General features: G+C 40.6%; 1 protein-coding gene across 5 annotated transcripts in view; it reads right to left on the bottom strand.

Moving 5' to 3' along the window:
* The window catches only part of GPM6A (glycoprotein M6A), a 218,035-nt gene that overhangs the window by 74,240 nt on the left and 122,060 nt on the right, over nucleotides 1-21,735 (bottom strand). Inside the window, exon 1 of one of the 5 annotated variants that reach the window (XM_060686754.2) lies at nucleotides 9,215-9,381. The exons of the other annotated variants lie outside the window; for them this stretch is intronic. Within the exon in view, the coding sequence (XP_060542737.1) occupies nucleotides 9,215-9,368 (154 nt within the window). The 5' untranslated portion in view covers nucleotides 9,369-9,381. Of the gene's footprint in view, nucleotides 1-9,214; nucleotides 9,382-21,735 lie in introns of those variants that run through there. 5 annotated transcript variants of the gene reach the window in all.

The raw sequence follows: 21,735 nt of genomic DNA, 5'->3' as shown, positions 1-21,735 counted from the left end.
AACAAGACATGGTTGCTTTAACAGTTCAAAAAAAAGAGTTCCTATGTCTGCCTCTATTGAAGTACTTGTATAGCTTTACAAAAACAAGTGGATCTTAGCATGCAAGGAATGAGGGATCCTAATCTGAATCCTTGGACAAACACCAAAGCATGCAAAAGGAAGAGAGAGAGAGAACATTTAACATAGCTACATAACAAATACTGAAACTCATTGAAAAACATTAACAAGTGAGAAAAGATGAAGTGATCCTAGAGAAACTGCAAGAAAATATTACAAAATGAAAATACTACAAAATACCATACTATATGCATAAATGCTACCCATACATATTTCAAGTTCACCTGGTCATAAATTGTCCTTGGTTTTATTGTCACAATTTTCTCATAATAATTGTCTTCAAAATGTATATATGTGTGTGAGTGTGTGTATAATCTAAAACAAGGGTCCCCAATCCCTTTTCCGAGGACCGGCACTAGTTTGTGGCATGCCAGCACCTGGGCCTCACAAACAACTGAAGCCCCATCAATAGGATGCAGGCATCATGTGAAACCATGCCCCTCCGGTCCACGGAAAAACGTCTCTCGACAGAACTGGTGCCCAAAAGATTTGGGGTCGCTGCTCTAAAAGAAAATGTATAACTACATTGAAACACTCAGAAGAATTTTTCACATCATAAGAAAATGATGAATAATTATAGTTTGTTGTGTTGTTGCTTCATCCACACTCTGTATTGATCCCGTATGATCCCAAAGAAAGGACAAGCAGTTATCCAATGATCGGAAGCTTTACTTGATAGCTTCAAGACTGAGAAGTTCAAATGGTAAAGCCACAGAACTAAATAAATATTTTTTGAAATATTTTTTTGAAATATTCCATATTTTTTGAATAGATTAACAGTTCTCCCCTTTTTTCTCTGCTCTCAATTTAATTGAATGTGTTTAACAGCAGAAATTTTACATTTGGTGATGCAATTGAAGGGCCCTAATATATCCATAATTTATTGTTCTTTGCTAGTAAACCATGATTGATTTTCCTGTTGGTTCAAAGCCACACTTTTCATCTCTTTGATCTCACTTCATCAACAATAGACAAACCCTATGAACTACAGGGCATCTATCACCATTAAAATTCTCAAAATTCCAAATTTATCTGTTAATGCTACAACATCATCATTAAAAATCATCATTAAAATTGCATCAACATTAATCAACATCTGTATCAACAAATGTTAACAAAAATGTATTATATTTTAAAGTGTTCATAAAAATGACTTCATAAAATTTTAAAAGACAATTTATCCATATCTTTCTAAAACATGGAACATTAATTCACATAAACCCAGTGCATATGTTAGATAGGTTCAATTTACTATTTTCTCCTTATAATAGTAAAACTTCTATATTATAAGCATTATTTTTAAAATAGCCCCTGCCACTGTCTGCTTTGGATACTAAATATTATAGCATGTGTAGTTGATATTATACTCAGTATAAATATAACCAGCAACATAGATGTGAATTTCCTGTGACAGAGAACAGCAAATTTGATTAATTTTATATTTTGATAATTTTTTGTTCCATATGGGATGTCTCTTTAAACAAGGTGTGGATATCTGGACATAAAATGTGCCTATGTAGATTGAAACTTGAAACATTTGATTCTCACTAAATAATCCATTATTATTAAAACCCCCTCTTGCAAATTATGCATCCATGCTGAAACCAGTTTTTATCTTCTAATTCTAATGCTGCCCTATCAACTCCTGAAATGACAACAGGTTAAATTACGATCTGAAGATTATCAACTTCCATATATTTTTAAATGTCAGATGAATACATTAAAATTAAAAAGCAGCTTTGCTTTTTCTCAAAAATTGTATTAGTAATTTCCTTACCTCTTGTTGCTAGTATCACTATTCTGGAACACAGCATACCAATCCTGACATAAGACCACAGTGAAACTTTTGTACTACTTTTATAGTTTTATCACAAGTGCTGAATGCATTTTGGTGCAACACTTCACTAAAAATTCAGGCTAGAATTAAGAATTAAATACAAGTAGATTGCTTTCCTCAAGGCAGTTATACCATATATGTAAATACTATTTAAAGGCAAGAAATACCCAGTATCTGGTAGAATATAGAATGTAATCTATATGTTTGCATCTGATTTAAAGTTTTACTGATATTTCTTAAGACTTGACTGCTTTAGACAAAGAGTGACGCATCCCATAAACATTAGTGGTGGTGTTTTCTTTGATCTAGTAACTTGTCTACCGTGTTTCTCCGAAAATAAGACCCAGTTTTAAATTTTCCTTAACCCTGAAATAAGCACTTGGCCTTATTGCCATGCGCTCAAAAGCCTGATTGGTCTTATTATCAGGGGATGTCTTATTTTGGGGAAAACAGGGTAGAACATTTACATGTTCTGATCTTTAAAATTATGAACTAAAATGTAAATCAGGGATGAAATGCCCGATCCGGTAGCGATGGAGGTGGGTGGTTCAGAGAACCAGTAGCAAAAATCCCTGCCCTCCCCCCATTGCCCAGCTGAATCGCGCAATCATCAGAGGCTTTTTTTTTAAAGCATTTTTTCTACAACCTCTTTGGCCAAAAAAATGCTTTTAAAAGTAAAAAAAAAAGCCTCTGATGATCACGCAGCTCAGCTGGGATCATCAGAGCTTTTAAAAGCATTTTTTCTACAACCTCTTCAGCCGAAGAGGTTATAGAAAAAATGTTTTTAAAAGGAAAAAGAGCCTCTGCTGATCAGGCAAGTCAGCTGGGATTGTCAGAGGCTTTAAAAAAAAAATTAAAAAAAAAAAAAAAGCTTCTGCCGATCAGGCAAGTCAGCTGGGATTGTTGAAGAGGTTCAGCCGAAGAGGTTGTAGAAAAAATGGTTTTAAAAGTAAAAAAAAAAAAAGTTGGCCATCGCCACTCAGTCTATTACCCACCACCACCACCAAGCCACGCCCACAGAACCGGTAGTAACAAATTTTGCATTTCACCACTGATGTAAACTCAGTACATTGTGGCTTATTTACTTACCATACTTGAACAACCCATGGATTAGTGCCATATGTGTACCAACTTAAATCATGTGAATTGCCAAATCCTGAGCTTTGTGGATTATAGTGTGTATCACCAATACATGCTGAGTGGATTCTTTGACATCTGACTAGCATTGAGTGAGCAAGAGAAAACTACCTTTCATTTCATCTCACCACCACCCCATACTTAGTTATTTTTCTCCCGCAACCCTGTCACCTGTTAGCCAAGCAGCTTGACAGATGGCTACACTGCTGTTGTAAGTCTATGTCTGGAAAGGTGATTGGTGGCTGTTTCCTTGATAAAAGGTGAAGGTTGTTCAGAGGGGAATCCACCATCCCCTTTCCTTAACTTCTCCCGCAGTATGGGAAAAAACACAGCACTGCTCATATAGGAATAGTGTATGGCAGGAAAAGGATCTGCAATTATGTAACAAATGCTATGCAGGAGTACTTTTCTTCCAGCCCAAGGAATGGTGGGTAGCAATTTAATTTATCCATGAGAAAGGAGCTCCAGATTAAACTGAATTGATTTTTCTGCACACTGGCCTTTTTGGTTTTTGGTTTGTTTGTTTTAAGCTGCATTAAATAAGGCACTAGAAATTATTATTTTTTTCCCAGACAAATAATGTCATATTATTTTAATTAGGTTGTTTTCATCTGCTGTTCATGATGATTTATAGATTGAATTTATTTTGTTTTGTGGTTATGTTTCAGATTCAAAGAAAGCAATTCAACATTAGTTATTTTTCTGTGAGTGGACTTTCTCCCCCCCCCCTTTGTTTTTTTTTTTTTTTTGCCTAGAAGATTGCCATGTTAAAAAACACATCAATTTTTGGGGGGGGGAATTGTCTTTTTATATGCTCATTAAAATATTTTTTTCCTTTTAACAATCTATTTTGCAGCATTGAAAAACCATAGGCTGATGATGCCTCTCTGCGGATGTTTAATCGACCACTATGGTTGTCATGCCAACTAGTCAAGAGAATTCTAAGCCTACACTCGGTATTTCAATGCAGTGACCCAATTACTGTCTGTCAACAAATTCACCAGGACAATGAAGTGTAATACATTACTGAGATTACAGCCCAGAGACAGAAACATAAAATGTTTGGAACTAAAATCTTAGTCCATTTCACAAGGCAGAATAATATAAACAGAGTTAACGGCAATGTTTTCTAATCCTTCAAATGTACTACATTCTTTTAGACAACTATATATTTTTTTTAAAAAAAAAAAATCCAATCATGATTTTAGCCTATAGACCTTTTGTGGTCTCTTTCTTGTAAATGTTGCTATATACCTTTGCCCATTTTTGTTGTGAATGCTTCTAACTTGAAAACAGGAAATATGTAATAAACACAAATATTCTTTTATCAATTCCAGCACTAAACACTAAATGAAATGTTACATAAATTCTTTGTGCAGACATGCTATTATAGCTTTTAATAAAATAGTCAGACATTGTTCCCACCCTTGATAACAAACCAAAGTTATATAAAAGAAAAACAATTATTATATTTCTTAGCAAACACCAGCAAAACAGCTTCTTCAGGATGTAAGATATTCTGCTTTCTTTAATTATTGCTTCACCATTGTTTTCTATTCTACATCTCCATTCTTAACATAAATTGTAGCATCCTCCACCCCATTGTAGCCAGCAACCCGCGAGTGCTTCTTATTGGCTACAAGAGTGACAGCTCTCCAGGCGGGAAGTACAGGCGCTTGCTATTGGTTCTCCCCTGTTGACAGCTGATATATAAATAGCGGCTCTGTTGAAGTGTTCCAATTCGGACGTTCGGTTATTTGTAAACTGTTAGCATAATAAATGGAGTTGTTTATTTATTTATTTATTTATTTAATTTGTATGCCGCCCTTCTCCCAGAAGGGACTCAGGGCGGTGAACAGCCAAAATTAAAAAACATACAAATACAAAAGTTAAGATAATTAAAAAGAATTAAATCATTGGCTTCCCAATTTAAAACCCCCAAGTCCATAAAATTTAAAATCCCAATTAAGAGCCATTTAGGCTAGGCGGGCTTGGTGGAATAAATAAGTCTTCAGGGCCTTACGGAAGGTACGGAGGTCCGGGATCAGTCGTATTCCAGGAGGCAGCTCGTTCCACAGGGCGGGTGCCCCCACAGAGAAGGTTCTCCCCCTGGGGGCCACCAGCCGACATTGCCTGACCAACGGCACCCTGAGGAGGCCCTCTCTGTGAGAGCGTATTGGCCGGTGGGAGGTTATCGGTAACAGCAGGCGGTCTCACAAATATCCTGGCCCTAAGCCATGGAGCGCTTTAAAGATGAGAACCAATACCTTAAAGCGCACCTGGAAGACCACAGGGAGCCAATGCAGCTCGCTTAGGAGAGGTGTTACATGGGAGCGCCACGTCGCTCCCATAATCATCCGCGCGGCCGCATTCTGCACTAGCTGGAGCCTCCGGGTGCTCCTCAAGGGGAGCCCCATGTAGAGAGCGTTGTAGTAGTCCAGGCATGACGTAACGAGGGCATGAGTGACCGTGCACAAGGAGTCCCGATCCAGAAAGGGGCGCAACTGGCATATCAGGCAAACCTGATAAAAAGCCCCCCTGGCCACAGCCGTCATATGCTCTTCTAAAGACAGCCATGTGTCCAGGAGGACACCCAAGTTGCGAGCCCCCTCTGTGGGGGTCAGTGACTCGCCCCCAATAGCCAGCGATGGCACCAGCTGGCTATATCGGGACACCGGTATCCACAGCCACTCGGTCTTGGAAGGATTGAGTCGAAGCCTGTTCCTCCCCATCCAGACCCGCACGGCCTCCAGACACTGGGACATCACTTCGAGGGCATCATTGGGGTGGTCTGGGGTGGAGATGTACAGCTGAGTGTCATCAGCGTACAGATGGCATCGCACCCCAAATCCACGGATGATCTCACCCAGCGGCTTCACATAAATGTTGAACAGGAGCAGCGAGAGGACCAACCCTTGCGGCACCCCGCAAGCAAGGCACCTCGAGGTCGACCTCTGCCCCCCTGCCAACACGGACTGCGACCGGTCAGAAAGATAGGAGGAGAACCACCGCAACACGGTGCCTCCCACCCCCAATCCCCCCAGCCGGCGCAGCATGATACCATGATCGATGGTATCAAAAGCCGCTGAGAGGTCTAACAGGACCAGAACAGAGGAACAACCCCTGTCCCAAGCCCTCCAGAGATCATCCACCAATGTGACCAATGCTGTCTCTGTGCTGTACCCAGGCCTGAAGCCGGACTGGCACAGATCTAGATGGACGGTTTCATCCAGGTACTGTGGGAGCTGTCGCGCAACCACACTCTCCACAACCTTCGCAACCTCGTTTGAATCCGTCTCGCCTCAGTCAATATCCACGCTCAACTCTCAAATATAATACTGGCGATGAAGGTTTGGGGCTACTGCAGCCACTGCAGTACACGGGCTGCAGCGGCTGCCGGCCTAACAGGTGTCCGTTCGTGGCAAACTAGTGTAGCAGTGGACATCCGCCTTTCTGCCCGCGTTACCATGTCCACCCCGGCCATGTTCGCGTGGTTCAAACCCGCCATGGAGTCCTGGGATGCCTACATGGAGCGTTTTGAATGCTTCCTCCAGGCAAATGACTACGCAGGGCTCTCCAGTGACAGGAAACAAATCCATTTCTTGAACTCATGTGGCCCTGAGATATTTACGACGGCCCGAGCTTTGCTGGCACCTCAGCTCGTTTCTACGGTGCCCTGGGACATTCTCTTAGGCAAACTACAGGCACGTTACACACCGACTCCATCTCGCATATCGCGGCGATTCGCTTTCCGCCAAATTCTCCAGAGGGAAGGCGAATCCATTAACCAGTATATGGCTTCCCTCAGATCCGCAGCAATTGAGTGTGAATTCCGCGATTTGGATGACTCCCTTTTAGGGAGACTCCCTTGGTGTGCAGTGTGAGGGACATCCGGCTGCAATGACGTCTTTTAGCGAGGAGTGATATTAACCTCCAGACCGCAATCGATGAAGCCTGTGCATTGGAGATGTCAAACAAGTCGACAACTGAGATGCACCAAACTCCAAGAGTGATCCCTTCTAGCCACGCCGTTGGAGTACATCATGATGAGGAATTCTCAGATGGCACTACCAATGAAGAAACCGAAGTGAGCCGCCTGAAATCATCCCTGCCTGGAAAAAGGGTGCCGGGAAAAAGCACCCTACCATCGATCTGCCTGAGCTGCAGCGACAATCACCCCCGGTCCCTATGCCGTTTTAAATCAGCAATCTGCCGGCGCTGCGGAAAAAAGGGTCACCTTGCTAAAGTCTGCCGAGCATCTGTGCTGGAAACCGTCTCTTCATCAGGCCAACATCCCATCAGGAGAACCCAAAAGGGTCCAGCAAGGCCCCGGGAAGACTGTTTCACAATCTTCCGAGATGACACCCACGCTGCGGTGTTGATCAATCATGCTTCCTCAGCCTTCAGGAAAAAAATTTACCTCATAGTTAAGCTAGACGGCATTCCCTGCCAAATGGAGGTGGACATGGGCTCTTCTAAGTCTATCATAGCCTGGGACACCCTGCACAAACTATTACCTACCCTACCCAAAAGTCACCTATCTGCCTGCCATACCAGGCTTCATGACTATCAGGGGAATACCATTCCCATTATGGGGCGGGCTAAAATTCTGGTGGAAAAGGGTAATTTCTCTGGTCACTCCCATTAATCGTAGTCAAGGGGAACCTCCCCAGTTTGCTTGGGCTGGACTGGTTCGAGGCTTTAGGCCTCACCGTCACTGGCATCCACTCTACCTCCACAGATGATTTTGAGGCCCTGACCACCGAGTTTGCTGAGGTCTTTGATGACATCTTAGGTAAATATACAGGATCCCCTATTTCCCTTAATCTTGACCCACAGGTGGCCTCTATTTGGCTCAAGCCCAGGCGTGTACCATTTGCCCTCCGCCCAAAGGGGGACCAGGAACTGGATAAGTTGGTTGCTCAGGGGGTGCTTGAACCCTCAGACCACTCTCCATGGGAGACCCCCATTGTCATACCAATCAAACCCGATTGGTCTATACGTATCTGTGGGGATTTTAAATGCACACTCAATCGGGCCTTACAAGCACACCCGTGCCCAGTTCCTGTGGTCCAGCACCTTCTACATTCCCTGGGTCGGGGCACCATGTTCGCTAAGCTGGACATAGCCCAGGCATACCAGCAACTTCCCGTAGATGATGCCACAGCGGCCGCTCAAACAATTGTCACTCACAGAGGGGCCTTTAAGTGTTGCAGCCTCCAATTTGGAATCAGTGTGGCCCCAGGCTTATTCCAGAGCCTAATGGAGCACTTATTGCATGGTATACCCAGTGTCATTCCTTATTTCGATGATGTTTTAATTTCTGCGATTAGCGAGACACAACTACTCCAACGATTACGTCTTGTCCTAACCCATTTCAAGCAGACAGGCCTCAAACTCAAAAAAACAAAATGTAGGTTTGGTGTTCCCAATGTAGAATTCTTAGGGTTTTTAATTGATGCAGATGGCCTGCACCCCACACCCTCTAAGGTGAAGGCTATAAAGAAGGCCCCAACTCCCACATGCAAAATGGAGCTGCAAGCATTTCTTGGCCTGCTTAACTTTTATAATGTTTTCCTGCCACATAAGGCATCTGTGGCAGAACTGCTCCACAGGTTGCTGGACAGCAAGACACCCTGGTCTTGGGGAAGGTGCAGGCCTCTGCCTTTGCAGCTGTCAAGGATCTCCTTACTTCGAATGCGGTACTTGTCCAGTACTCTGACTGTCTTCCCCTCACATTGGCATGTGACGCCTCTCCCTATGGCGTTGGCGCAGTCCTGAGCCATCTACTGCCAAATGGGATTGAGGCTCCCATAGCTTACTTTTCAAGGACTCTGTTCTTGGCTGAATGTAATTATAGCCAGTTGGATAAAGAGGCCTTGGCTATTGTGACAATGGTTAAAAAATTCCACGATTACCTCTATGGCCGTTTTTCTCAGCTTTTCACAGACCACAAGCCTCTTCTGGGGTTGTTGTCTGGGGAAAGGCAGACCTCCCAAATTATTCCACCATGTTTGTCTCAGTGGCCGGTGTTCTTGGCCGCCTATAACTACCAATTTATACACTGCCCAGGGAAAGCCCTAAGCAACGTCAACGGCATCAGCCACTGTCCTTTGCCCTTACCTGTTTCTGACCCAGTCCCTGCTGCACCTGTCTTCTTGGTAGATGAATGAGAAGTCCCTATTACTGCATTAGACATAGCCAAATCCTCGCTGAAGGACCCGATAATAGCCCAAGTCTTAGACTGGGGATGGCGGGGATGGCCTCCGGGACACATACCCAAGGAATTCCGGCCCTACAAGATGACACAACACAAAATGTCTGTTTTGAGAGGCTGCCTTCTTTGGGGATGCAGGGTATTGGTTCCCCCGGCCTTACAAATACCCATTTTACATTGCCTTCATGAGGGACATCCGGGCATTGCCAGGATGAAGGCACTGGGTCGCAGCTACGTCTGGTGGCCAAACCTAGATAAGTCCATATCTGAGTGGGTAGGAGGATGCCAGAGTTGCCAACAGTCCCGCCCAGCTCCCCCTGTATCCCCCTCCAGGGAGTGGGAAGCTCCTAGGAGCCCTTGGTCTTGGCTTCATATCGATCTGGTTGGGCCCTTCCAGGGACAGACCATATTAATAGCCGTAGATGCTTATTCTAAGTGGGTAGAGATAGCTCGCATGTCATCCACCTCTTCAGAGGCCGTTTTCCGGGTCCTTTGTACTTGGTTCGCAACCCATGGCCTGCCTGACTTGATTGTTTCAGACAACGGCCCATAGTTCACCTCTGCAGCTTTCCAGGTGTTCCTGGCCGAACTGGGCATCCGCCATGCCCCGGTGGCCCCGTTTCATCCAGCCAGTAATGGACTGGCAGAGAGGGCAATTAGATCAGCCAAGGATGTCTTGTCCAGACTGGGGCCGGCCAACTGGGGGGAGAAGATCACAAAGTATCTCCTGGCGCAACACACTACTCCCTGCCTAACGACCAACCGCAGTCCAGCTGAGCTCCTCATGGGCCGCTGCCTCAGAACAACCCTCGACAGGCTACACCCGAACTATGCAACGGATACCTCCCTGGACTCTACTAGTAGGGTCAGGACCTTTAACATAGGAGACCGAGTGTATGCCTGGAATTACCGGGGGGGGAACCTCGCTGGTTGCCAGGTCAAATTTCCCTAATAACAGGGCCCTGTTCTTATAGGGTCCTGCTCAAGGACGAAGTTGGAGCCGACACATTGATCAGATCCGAGGGCGACTGTTTGCCTCCTCTCCTACCTCAGGTGAGTCCGAACCTGGGCTAATTGCAGTGGCGGATTCTGAAAACAACTTCCAAGCTGAAGCCGTGCCCCACACTCCCTCCTTCCTGGCGGCCCATCGTCTGACACACCTGGTGAGTTGGTTGTTCATCCACCGGTGGAGTTTCCGGACGAGGCCAGGCTACAGGCACTGAAGGAACCAGGGGATCCTGGACAGCCAACATCGATTCCGCCACGCAACGAGACTCACACTCTGGAACTGCGCCGTTCCAGTAGAACCTGCAGGCACCCAGCATACTTGTCAGACTACGCATGCGCCATCCAAGGGGGAAGGAGTATAGTGTCCTCCACCCCGTTGTAGCCAGCAACCCATGAGCGCTTCTTATTGGCTACGAGAGTGACAGCTCTCCAGGCGGGAAGTACAAGCGCTTGCTATTGGTTCTCCCCTGTTGACAGCTGATATATAAATAGCGGCTCTGTTGAAGTGTTCCAATTCGGACGTTCGGTTACTTGTTAGCTGTTAGCATAATAAATGGAGTTGTTTGAATCCGTCTCACCTCAGTCAATATCCACGCTCAACTCTCGAATATAATATAAACAGATGAATCATTTAATATAAATAAGTACAAAATTAATAATAAAGTTGTTATATGAACAAAGATATTTCACTATCATGCAGATAAAATATATTAACATATCACTGATGCAAACCCCTATTAAGAACCAGTGGTGGGATTCAAGTAATTTAACAACCGGTTCTCTGTCATAATGATTTCTTCCAACAACCAGTTTGCCAAACTGCTCAGAAAGTTAACAACCGGTGCTCCCGAAGTGGTGTGAACTGGCTGAATCCCACCACTGTTAATAACCTTATCTAATCTAATAATAACTATTTCATGTACTTTATAAAATTATCTGACTCTTACTTAGAGAAGCTTGTGTAGTAAAGCAGCAAACTTAACAATAACAATATAGGAATAATACAATCCTGATCTATCTTACAATAAGAAGATAGGCATACTTTTAAATGCTTTAATCATAATTTAATCACAACTACTGTAATACCAAAATCTGTCTTCCAATGCCCTTCCCCTATGAAAACAGCTTGTATTCATCTATCTCATATGCATTAAATTTATCTAGAATTTCCTCTGGCTTGAATTTTGCTTTATTCTGGTAGACAATTTTTCCATCTATACGTCCATCCATCCATCCATCTTCACTATAATGCAGCTTACCTTGAGCCTATCCTCCCAGTACTGAGAAAAATCCATGAAAAAAGTTTTGTTCATGGTATCTAATTTTTGGAAGCCTGAAAACCACAGCAAACCACTGAAAAGCTTGCTGTAAAATAAAAAGCAGGACAGTCACAATGAAACTCTTGCCACCATGTAAGAAGAAAGCAAGAAACCTACCACATACTTTGGAAATTTAACCTTGTTATAAAACAAAACAAGGAAACAAATAAGCAAACAAGATCATGAAGATTCTCCATGAAAATTAATGAAGAAAAAATAAGTTTAAAAAGGCATTAAAACCTCTAAAAGTCCTAGTTAAAAAAAATGAACTGGGCAACAGGTGATATGAAAAACTTTAATTTGCAACCCTTTTTATAAACTGGATTATACCATCCATGCTTCACATAGTGTCCTCTATACTTATTCTCTCAAGTCAACTACTGTAGACCAATACAAACAGATGAATTCTGTAACTTGTCTTGGTACAGATGAGTTTCATTTGCAATATTTAAAATTTTAATTATTTATAATTTTAATTAACACTATTAAATAGCATCTACACATTCTACAGTATGCTGTATATTTTGCAAAGTTAGCATCTTGCACATGGAAAAGGTAACCAAAGAAATGGCTTATTATTTCCTTTTCATCTATGTTCTCTGTGTGAATATTTCTGTTTAATGAATGAATTTGAACTACTGGATCACTCAACCAAGAAATCAGTCAATGCTGTTGATATAATTTATTTGGACTTCAGTAAGGCATTTGATAAACTAGACCATAACCTACTACTAGATAAAATAGAAAAATGTGGGTTAGACAGCATCACCACCAGATAGATTCATAACTGTCTGACCAACTCAATGTGTAGTCTTCAATGGAACTGTATCTACTTTGAGGGAAGTATGCAATTAGGTACCCCAAGGCTGTTTTAGGCCCAGTACTCTTCAACATCTTCATCAATGATTTAGACAAGGGGATAGATGGGGAACTCATCAAATTTGCAGATGACACCAAGATGGCAGGAATAGCTCCAGAAGATAGGCTTAAAATACAGAAGGTGGCAAGTTACACCAAGCTGGCAGGAATACTCCAGAAGATAGGCTTAAGATACAGAAGGATCTTGACAGACTTGAACATTGGGCGCTATCTAACAAAATGAAATTCAGTGATGAAAAAAGTAAGGGTCTACATTTAGGCAAAAAAAACAAAATGCACAGGTACAGTGTATGTGGTACCTTGCTCAATAGTAGTAACTGTGAGAGGGATCTTGGAGTCCTAGTGGACAACCATTTAGATATGAGCCAGCAGTGTGCAGCAGCTGCCAAAAAAGCCAACACAGTTCTAGGCTGCATAAACAGAGGGATAGAATCAAGATCACGTGAAGTGTTAATACCACTTTATAATGCCTTGGTAAGGCCACACTTGGAATACTGCATCCAGTTTTGGTCGCCATGATATAAAACAAGATGTTGAGACTCTAGAAAGAGTACAGAGAAGAGCAACAAAGATGATTAGGGGACTGGAGGCTAAAACATATGAAGAATGGCTGCAGGAACTGGGTATGTCTAGTTTAATGAAAAGAAGGACTACGTGTGACATGATAGCAGTGTTCCAATATCTCAGAGGCTGCCACAAAGAAGAGGGAGTCAGGTTATTCTTCAAAGCACCTGAGGGCAGGACAAGAAACAATGGATGGAAACTAATCAAGGAGAGAAGCAACTTAGAACTAAAGAGAAATTTCCTGATAGTTAGAACAATTAATCAGTGGAACAACTTGCCTCCAGAAGTTGCGAATGCTCCAACACTGGAAGTTTTAGATGTTGGAAAACCATTTGTCTGAAGTGGTGTAGGGTTTCCTGCCTAAGCAGGGGGTTGGCTAGGTCCCTTCCAACTCTGTTATTCTGTTTTACCATTATATTTCTCAACTATTTTTTATCAATATAATTATTAGTTAGTGCCAGCTCTCCTCAAGCTGGTATCTCCAGATTTGTTGACATTTCATGACAAGATGAAAAGGTGCTGAGACTGATTACAAATAAACAATAAGCATTTATTTCTTTAGTTTGCTAGAAGAAAATTTTTGGTTTGATCCAGGTTTTCTAAAAAGCACAGGACAGTTGCTTGAAGTAGAGGTGAATTTTATTCAACAGCATAACAGTCAATGCAATTGAAATTAATTCAAAGTTAGAGTTTGGAAAGGTTACTTTAACAGAGGAGCCTTTCTATTGTCCTCAGAAAGCATGCAAACTCAGCCTCCGTTCTAGGAATTACTGGAAAGCATACCAGATCTGCTACTGGGGAAAAACATGGCCTGACTCTTTGAGGCATTTGTAATCTTTATCTTTTGTGTGTCAAGGTTGTGACCTTGAGCGATGGGTCCAGGGTTAGGGAATCTTATTGAAAGTATGTGAAAGATTTCCATATCTTCAAGGGATTTTCTTATTTGGTTAATTTGCTGGTATTTGACAATTTCACCTAAGTAAAGATATGCTTTATCAGTTTCAGCCTCGGTGTTAAAAGGCTTCAGTGGTCTTTTGTTTTACTGTCTGGGGTTCATTGGAAGGTCAGATAAACAGCAGAGTCAGGATGATATGGGCGGAGGGTCTTCCTACAATTTTATTACAATCTCATTCATTAGCTATGAATGCACAAAAATCCATAAATTCTTTTAGTTATAAGAACAAACTAAAGGTAACTTACATGTAATTATACCTTTTAAAAATACAAAACAGAAATGGATGGCTGTTGAAATTATTCTTTAAATGTGCTTATTTTCTTTCTTCTTATTATCTTCTCTCCTAAAATGTATTGATTTGTCATGGCCCAGAATTAAGCTGCTAATAAATAAATAGTTTAGTGCCGTGATGGCAAACCTATGGCACACGTGCCGGAAGTGGCACGCCAGCTGTCGCCCGTTGCTCTTCCAGGTTCCAGCTGGTCTTCACGCACACATGCGCGCCAGAAACTGGAAGACCAGATGACTGGTGCCTATGTGCACACCAGAAACCAGAAGCTCAGCTTCCCAGTATACGCATGTGCACCAGGGAGCTGCTCTTCTGGTTTCCGGCGCTCCCCCCCCACGCGCGCATGTGCTTCCGTTTTGGCACTCGGTGTCAAAAAGCTTCGCCAACACTTGTTTAGTGTATATTAACTATCTCATAAATATTTAATAGCATCAATAACAGATATTTGCAGTCCATCCTAAAAATATTTAATTTCAAATGTATAACCAGTTCTCACAGCTTAATTTATACTTTCCCTATCAAATTCATGACATTTTTAATCTGCATTTATTTTTTTTAAAAAAATGTTCCTTGGCCGAACTTATTTTCTCACACCATTATCTACAAGATGTTCTACATATGGCTGCTTTTAAAAATCAGTTAAAAGTATTGGTCCAGAATTTAGTGGTCCATGTGCAATCAGTTTTTGGGAACATACAGTATTATTGCTGTCCTTTGGACCCTGTACTTTATAGGCATGGAATTTAAAATGCTGCCTTTGATCTAGAAAGTTCTGCACCTAGTTATCTTCATGGGCACCTATATTTACTGGAATTGACCTAACCAAAAAGCCACGGTTAATAGTTCTTTATTCTATGAACTAAAGAGGACTAAAGCTAAAAAATACTCAGCAGTAGTTTAGTCTTTTGAAACAGAGTTCCAGTGAAAATCAGTCTGGAAACCCCCCCCCCTCTGAATTTATTCCAGAAAATGTTAAAAATGGTAGAGAAGTTGTTATTTGTTCTAGAATTAACATATATATTGATTCAATATCAGGATGCACATTTTTCATATATATGCTTGATTTTCTTGTGGCTTTACCAATTTAGATGTTTTTAATTAGGCATTCTACCTATTTTGTGTTTTCATTATTTTATTTATTTATTAATAAATAAATTTTCTATATGTTTTCTAAATGTCTGAAAGCTGCATTTGATTGCAGTGAGATAATAAATAAATCCCCAGCTGATACTTCCATTATTAATCAGACTTATCCCATCCTTTCAACTATAGATCATATGTTTTCAGATAGCCCCTCTTTAATCCCAACCTTCCATGAAATTAATTTCTAGTTATGGCTTCTGGGTCACATATCTGGAGAGAATCAGGATTATCCATACTGGCTGGTAGAAGGTCTAAGGCTTTCAGATCATAGTTCAGTACAAGATAAGCTTTTGATGATAATGCTTATAATATGTAGTTTTATAAATTAAAATTATGAGAGTTTACTAGTTCTTTATTAAATTAAACCTTTTAATCAATTAGCAAATCAAAATATTCCAGTTCTTAGAAAGCTGCCGTCATTCTCTCATAGTTTCAAGGGATTTAAGAAGCCCACATAACCTAGCTATGCAGATAGTCCTCAAATGATGACTGTAATTGGGAGCAGGATTGGCATAGCTAAGTGATCTAGTCATAAGAGCATGACAACACATTGTGGCATTACTTAGCAATGGCAATCCATGCGGTCCTGGTTGCCACTGCAACCCCAAGGCATGCAGGTTATGATCATTAAATGGGAAGCAGAGGAAATCCCAGGTAAGGAGTATAGGATACCATAGAAATATGGGGAGATCCTGGGAGGCTGGGTATAGACACACACGTTAGAGAATGGGATGCTTGGTGTAATGTAAGTTCAGAAAAGCTGAGGAATGAGGGTGCATTCTGCACAATTGTAGAATGACTGTGAAAAGAGAGGACAGAGTGCATGTGGGCAATCAAAGTCAGGCTATGGAAAGAGGGCGCAGGGGTATATGTGTGTTACAGTATGTGGGCAATCTTAAGGAAACTGTGAAAAGAGGGAGCAGAGTGTATATGTGCATGTAATCGCAGGGAGCCAGAGTAACGGGGTGCACATGTATGCAAGCAAAGGAAGACAAGTAAAAAGAGTGCAGTATGTGTGCAAACACAGGAAAGCTATGGAATAAGGTGTGGCATGGTTTTGTGGGTGGGTGTGGGTGGGTGTATTGGTCTGCATTTGCACGGATGCCATGGAAGGAGGGCATCAGATACATGAATGTGCAATCACAGTGAGGTTATGGAAAAGAGGATGTAGGAAGTTTGTGTGTGAGCAAAGTGAAGAATGTTGGCAAAAGGCTGGGGATGGGGAAAGGGGACTTATCCCAGCGACTTTTGACTTTCCTTGCTGGTTTCCCATTCTTTCCCATGTTTAGGCTTTCCTGAGGCAAGGAAGGGTGCAAAAGGCAATCCTGTAACCATGGAATGCTGCCAGTTGGTTGCCAGGCAACTGAATTTTAGACTTAAGACACGGTCTTAAGTCTCTTCATTGAGCACAGTTGCAACTTCAAATGGTCACAACTTGAGGACTACCTGTACTGAGCTTACTATGTCTGTTTCACTTTTGTCTCTTGCTTCTATGTAAGTAAAATCTAATTCATTTTATGTGCAAACTACAAGACTCATATTTGAAAATAAGCACCCTTGTTTTCATCCATTTTTATTTATGTCAATTATAGGATTCAGCATATGTGTATTCAGCCAGAAAAAAGGGGAATGCTTAATGTAATTCAGATATGTAGTGTGTGTGTGTGTATGTGTGTGTGTGTTGTTGTTTTTTCTGAGGTTTTCGCAGGTGTTTGTATGTAGGTCTTTGGTTATTCGGGTTTTCTCCCGCGTAAAATTAGAAGTGTCTTAGCGACGTTTTGACAAAGTCTCATTCGCAGCACGAAGCCGAAAACACCAGCCTGAAGATGACGAATGAGACTTCGTCGAAATGTCGCCAAGACACTTCCAATTTTACACAGGAGAAAGCCCAAATATGCATACTCTGTGCATTGTACATGGTTTACACTCAGAGTCACTTTTATAATCTAACTATTTTACACAAAGATCTATACCTGGCAGTTCATTGTCAACTATATAGGAATAATCTATCCAATGATATAACAGTGTGTAGAACTATTTTTATTGTAAGTGCAATTGATTAAATCAAAACAGCTCCATTCTATTAAAACACACACACATGCCTTAAATTAAATACTACTACTAGTAGTAGGCATTTTACTAATAAGCATGACAATTTAACAAAAGTAGCTCTCTTAGCTACTTATATTTGTAACAAGTAACTGTTAACAGGATTTCTGAAATCCATTTTCAGTATTGACTATTAACATATTATCAACCTTCTATGTTAATAGTCAATCCTAGGCACTCAGAATAACACAGGAGATATTTCATTGCAGCACTTACTGTTCCATTTCAAAGAAAAGGTAAAAACTGTAATTTAACTTAGATGTAGCTGTGAAATTGGTTCCATTGTACTCTGTAAAGAAAAGTGGATTTTTATTTATGCCAGTCAATTAAGAAGAAAATAACCAAAAAAAGTGATATAAACAGAGTGGAAATGGATAGAATGAAATGCTTCTAGAAATCGGTCAAAACACAGCTCTTCTTAATTAATTAATTGGCACAATGTCATTAAGGTCTGAAATGCTATCAGTTAGCTGTTTTAATTTCAGTTAACAATAATGTTTGCTCTGGTTTCATTATTTTGTAAATAATTTGTTCTGCAAGCCATTTAGTGTCTCAAAATTGATTAAGCTTAAAGGTCTAACTGAATGAACAAATAAAATTTTCAAGTCAACCCAACTCTTGTTGACTTAATGGACATATCCATGTATCATTCTTGGCAAAAATACAGAAGTAATTTGCCATTGCTTCCTAATGAGTTCTATTTTCAACTTCCTAGGCTAGCTTATACCATTCCAATGAGTACTAATTAGCTCTGACCCTGCTTAGCTTCTAGGCCCAGATATGTTGCTAAGTGCTACCCAGGGGTGAAATGTAAAATTTATTACTACCGGTTCTGTGGGCGTGGCTTGGTGGTGGTGGTGGGGATAATGTGACTGGGTAGGTGTGGCCAACTTTTTTTTTAACTTTTCAAAGCATTTTTTCTAATGCTTTGAAAAGCCTCTGCCGATCAGCTGGGATTGTCAGAGAGGCTTTTAAAAAAATATCTCTCTGCCAATCAGGCAACTCAGCTGGGATCGTCAGAGACTTTTCAAAGCATTTTTTTTACCACCTCTTTGACCAACCAAGAGGTTGCAGAAAAAAATGCTTTGAAAAGCCTCTGACAATCCCAGCTGAGCCATGCAATCATCAGAGGCTTTTTTTTTTTACTTTTAAAAGCATTTTTTCATCAGAAGAGGCTGTAGAAAAATGCTTTTAAAAGTAAAAAAAAAAAAAGCCTCTGATGATCGTGTGGCTCAGCTGGGCATGGTGTATGGGGGGGGGGCGCAGGGATTTTTGCTACCGGTTCTCCGAACCACCCGCTGCCATCACTACCAGATCAGGCAATCCGATCCGAACCGAGAGCATTTCACCCCTGGTGCTACCCCTGTTGGTTCAATTAAAGTCATACTGACATACTAGAACAAAAGCATAGGTTGTTTCTGTCCTATGCATTTGTAAACAATAAAGTAGGATGGATAATAGTAGCCAAACCCGAGTCACAGATGTCCAATCATAAAAGAGTTAGGGAAAACATGAGCAGTATATAAGGATGCTGTCTGCTGTCAAGTTCAGTTCTAGCATCATGACTGGTGAAATGTCAGCACATTTCTTTATTATCACACACAACACCTGGAAGTTATTGTTACCAATAAACAGCTGTGAAAACCTATATTCTATAATTAAGTAACACATTATTTCCCACTTTGAACCTGGCTTTAATATTAATATTTAGGAAGCTTCCATTGAAAGGATATGTAATATATTTAATTAATTCTTAGTGACAAGAATTATTCACCCAGCCTGATCAGTTAAAGCCAAAGTCTACTAAAACTGCCCCACAAACTTTCACAGCTCCAGCAAATGGTTCTCCTATTATGTACTTGTATTCCTTCTGTAACTGAAGTCACAAGAAGGCAAGGCATTGGTAGCAATTAGTAGAATAATCGTTCTGCAAAATGTATGTACCCTCATTAAATTACAAAGAAATGCAGAACCCTCTAATTCTTTTTTCAAATGGAATCTGGATTTTTGCAATCTAGTATGGTAGTCTTAAAATATAGTATGAGGCTTTGAACTACCAAGCATTGACTTAAAATCAGTCTACTTGCTTAGTTCAAATCTAACTGGGATGGGGAGGAATGGAGTTTTATGGGTTTATATGTTGTAGATTTTTAATATTGTAAGCCACTGGGAGGCATCTGTTAAGATTTGGTCCCCATATAAACTATACGATAAAAAATAAAATTGCATTAGAAATTAGAGCATTATATATCAAAATACTTCCATCTTTAACAGTAATGCAATATAGTAAACTTTCCTTTTAACAGATTTTTATTTAGCACCCTATATAACTATATACTATATAGTTATACTATACTATAAACTATATACCCTATATAAGCTTTTCATTTATTTCCATCTCTTTTTAACTGGCTAAAATCTATGCAGATACTGTCAGCATCTAAGATTTAAAAATGGGGGGGGAGGCCTGTTACTACTAGTAACAATGTGGGAGTAACTGATCCAGGAGCTGCTATAAATATGAATAGATTCCTAGATTTAGCAGTAGTTAATCTTATACCAAGACCATATTTCATATGTTCAATTACATGAGCCTCATTTTTCCCTTGTGCATGTATTTATTGCAATGTTTTGGGTTAAACTCCAATAGAAAGAATGGAATATTACAACATAAGATATTTTTTTAGTATAGTATAGTCAACAAAGGATGGGAAAAAATATGAAAGTAATAACTGCCTTGCAGTTTTCAAGAGATCTGGTTCATCAGTAACTGCTTATTTCAGTTCATATAAAGTCATGCTAATACTAGCCATCTTTTCTTTTGTCAACCTCATTTTGTTTGATTTTCTCAAGCATCAGATCTTCTCCAATGATCTGTGCCTTTAAATTATATGTCCAAAATGTCTACACTTCAATTTCAGTATTAGTGTTCTGCACCAGCAGCATCGTTTCAATTGATATAGTATTGAACTATTTTCTTCTTTGGTCCAAAAACATTTCAACAATTTTATTCAGAAACATTAATTCAAAAAGTATTGACTTTTCTTTATTCAAACTTCTGATAGTCCAGCTTTCATAGCTATATGTTGCGACATAATAAATCATAATCTTGATCAGGGCCGGATTTTCCTATAGGCTAACTAGGCTGAAGCCTAGGGCCTCAAGATCAAGAAGGGCCTACATTCAAATTGTTAGCAAAATTAAAATTACACTTTCACTATAGGTGAAAGGGCCTCATAAGTGGAATAGCCTAGGGCCTCTTTTCATCTAAATCCGGCCCTGATCTTGATGATGTCTGCTTTTATTGCCAGTATTTTATTGCCCATCTATTCACCTGGCTTTAATTCCAAATGAAAGCACACAGGTCTGACATGTATTATGGAGACCTGGCTAAGAGACAAAATGAAAGTTCCCTCCCAGCTCTCTCTACTGGATTCCTCTGTGGTGCAATAGACTAGGATTGGAAGATCAAGAGGTAGTAAGACTGTAAGACTATAGTAATAGGACTGTAGTAGTAGGACTGTAATTATACAATTTTAATATAACTGAGCAGAAATTCCATTTATCACTTTGCCAATTTTGAATGTTTGTTACAGTTTTTCAGTGATCAAGACCCTGATGTGCAACTGTTTCTCTGTCCAAATTAACTAACATAAGAATGGGCTCTGGTGAAGCAGCAGACTATCACAAACTTCTGATTAGGATTTGTTCTTTAATATCAGCCATGAGGATCTGTCCCTATTATACTACTAAGCATTATTAGTGGCCCAGACAGCTATTAAAAACTAATTATCCAGAAAAAGGTGTGTGTGTGTGTGTGTGTGTACATACATACATACATCAAACACAAAGGCAAAAGAAACCTAAAAGAATAAAATTCACAAGGATGTACTAATTGGTTTTTCATGGTAAAGTATATGTGTAATTTGAGAATAACCTGTAAGAGTTTGAAAGCCTAGATTAAAATCTCTGATTAGCGACAGCAATAGCACAGAATTTGTTCTGAAGGATTCTGCACATGGGACTGCCAAAAGAACAGCATTTTCTGCTCGTGTTGTCAGAGTAATTTTAAATAAGGGAATTATTAGGTTTGAGTACAAGTCCTTATAAAAGAACAGTGAAATAGAACATGAAAGACACACTTGGTATCTCCCAGGGACA

Source organism: Pantherophis guttatus, chromosome 8 (assembly GCF_059756535.1).
Source record: "Pantherophis guttatus breed Tessera chromosome 8, ASM5975653v1, whole genome shotgun sequence".
Classification (NCBI taxonomy): domain Eukaryota; kingdom Metazoa; phylum Chordata; class Lepidosauria; order Squamata; family Colubridae; genus Pantherophis; species Pantherophis guttatus.
Note: the sequence above shows the minus strand (reverse complement) of the source record. Positions and strands in the feature narration are given on the sequence as shown.